The sequence below is a fragment of the Brassica oleracea genome, chromosome C2, assembly GCF_000695525.1.
Source record: "Brassica oleracea var. oleracea cultivar TO1000 chromosome C2, BOL, whole genome shotgun sequence".
NCBI lineage: Eukaryota > Viridiplantae > Streptophyta > Magnoliopsida > Brassicales > Brassicaceae > Brassica > Brassica oleracea.
This window is the reverse complement of record NC_027749.1, coordinates 27,012,752-27,015,120: the sequence shown is the minus strand read 5'-3', so window position 1 is coordinate 27,015,120 and position 2,369 is coordinate 27,012,752. Positions and strand designations below refer to the sequence as shown.

The 2,369-nt window shown below is 49.5% G+C and overlaps 1 protein-coding gene across 1 annotated transcript in view; it reads left to right on the top strand.

The window, feature by feature from the left end:
* The window catches only part of LOC106323885, a 2,199-nt gene extending 392 nt beyond the window's left edge, over positions 1 to 1,807 (top strand). Inside the window, exons 2-5 of the mRNA XM_013761934.1 lie at positions 85 to 136; positions 254 to 421; positions 587 to 1,181; positions 1,317 to 1,807. Of these exons, the coding sequence (XP_013617388.1) occupies positions 85 to 136; positions 254 to 421; positions 587 to 1,181; positions 1,317 to 1,807 (1,306 nt within the window). The remainder of the gene's footprint in view (positions 1 to 84; positions 137 to 253; positions 422 to 586; positions 1,182 to 1,316) is intronic.
* The last annotated feature ends 562 nt before the right edge of the window (positions 1,808 to 2,369 follow it).

The following is a 2,369-nucleotide window of genomic DNA, read 5'->3' as shown; positions in this document are numbered from 1 at the left end:
GGAAGTGATACTCCCCCGACAGGCTGATTCCTCGGATGACGAAATTCTGCCAGTACCAACGGACTTGTGCAAAAAATTGGGCAGAAAAACGGATTCCAAGGATTTACGCACATTTCTGAAGCGGAAGGCCGAAATGGTACAAAAGAACGAGGCAGACCTCAGGACGTCCCTCGACTAGTCTAAAGCAAGAAAGACTACCCGCGCCGGAGTTGCTATACACCTTCAACCTCAGCCCGCAGATTTACGTGAGCAGATCAATTCCAAAGCCGAAGACTTGCGCGCCAAGCTTAGTCAGCCCAAGCAACATGATTTTCGACCGTGCCTCGAAGCGAAACGACAAGCGCAACAGGAATTGATAAAGGTTACGAACACCCCGCACCTCAACGTCATAATGGGTGGTTCACCTCCTTGCGGGGACTCGGTAAGAGCAGTTAAAGATTACAGGCGACAAGCCATCACCGCCCAAAAGTGGCTTTCACAAGTCGAAGCAGACCATCAAATATCTTTCTCAGCGGCCGACACTCACGGCATCAGCATGCCGCATAACGACCCACTCCTAATCGATATCGGAATTGGATAATGCCAGGTCACAAAGGTTCTCGTCGACACAGGCAGCTCAGTCGACCTTATCTTTTGGGACACGCTCGACAAGATGGGAGTCAACCTGCGAGACATGAAGCCCTCCTCACGCACTCTCACGGGATTCAATGGTTCCTCAGAACAGATGATTGGGACAATTCGTATCCCAGTTTACGTAGGTGATGTAACCCGCACTGTTAAGGTCTCGGTTATCAGGGCTAGGGTGCCCTACAACGCAATCCTCGGAACGCCGTGGTTACACTCCATGAAAGCCATTCTCTCCACCTATCACCAATGCGTTAAGTTCCCTGGGAAAGATGGAACGACGCAGACGATTCGCGGGGACCAACGGGCTGCGAGAGAGCTACTTATTGCCGCAGTCAAGCTACAACAATCACCTTCTCTCGTCAACGCAGTCACCAAACCAATACATAAGATCTACCCTCAGAAGGAAGAAGTCCACGAGGTTCCCATCGATGAAGCTGACCCATTGAAGGTCGTGCGCATTGGCGCTTATCTCCCCGACGAACTGCAGTCATTAATCATTTCTTACCTCAAAGAGAATGCCTCAACCTTTGCATGGGTAACTTCTGATATGAAGGGTATAGACCCCGCAATAACTTCTCACGAATTAAACGTCGATCCGACGTTCAAGCCTATTTGACAGAAGAGGCGGAAGCTCGGACCCGAACGGTCCAAAGCAGTAAATGAGGAAATTGACAGGTTGCTCGATGCAGGTTTCGTCGCGGAAGTACGATACCCGGAGTGGCTAGAAAACCCCGTGGTCATTAAAAAGAAAAATGGGAAATGGCGCATTTGTGTTGACTTTACGGATTTGAACAAAGCATGTCCAAAAGACAGTTACCCACTCCCGCATATCGACCGTCTGGTGGAGTCGACTGCCCGCAATGAGCTCCAAACATTTATGGACGCTTTTTCCGGATACAATCAAATCATGATGCATACGGACGATGGCGAGAAAACGGCGTTCATAACAGACAGAGGGACGTATTGCTACAAGATCATGCCTTTCGGCCTAAAGAACACAGAAGCGACTTACCAGCGTCTGGTCAATAGAATGTTTGCCGACAAACTCGGCAACACTATGGAAGTTTACATTGATGATATGCTGGTGAAGTCACTTCGCACCAAGGACCATCTCAACCATTTACGAGACTGCTTCAAAACGCTGAACGAATACGGAATGGAGCTCAACCCGGTGAAATGAACCTTCGGCGTCATGTCTGGAGAATTTCTAGGTTACATTGTCACCCAGCGAGGCATCGAAGCAAACCCAAAACAAATAACGGCAATCCTCGATCTCCCTAGCCCGAAGAACCCCCGCGAGGTTCAGCGTTTAACCGGAAAGATTGCGGCACTAAACAGATTCATCTCAAGATCCACAGACAAGTGCCTCCCATTCTATGAACTCCTGCGAGGAAATAAGAGATTCAACTGGGACGAAAAATGCGAGGAAGCCTTCAATCAACTCAAGCATTACCTAACGACACCTCCCGTTCTGTCGAAGCCCGAAGTCGGGGACACTCTATCCTTATACATTGCCGTCACCTCCTCGGCCGTTAGCAGCGTCCTAATACGCAAAGACCGTGGCGAACAGAAACCTATTTTCTACACCAGCAAGCGGATGACAAGGAAACGAGATACCCAACCTTGGAAAAGATGGCCCTCGCTATCATCACTCCGGCAAGAAAACTCAGACCTTATTTCCAATCGCACGCTATCGAGGTGCTCTCCAACCAGCCCCTTAGGACGGTAATGCAAAATACCAA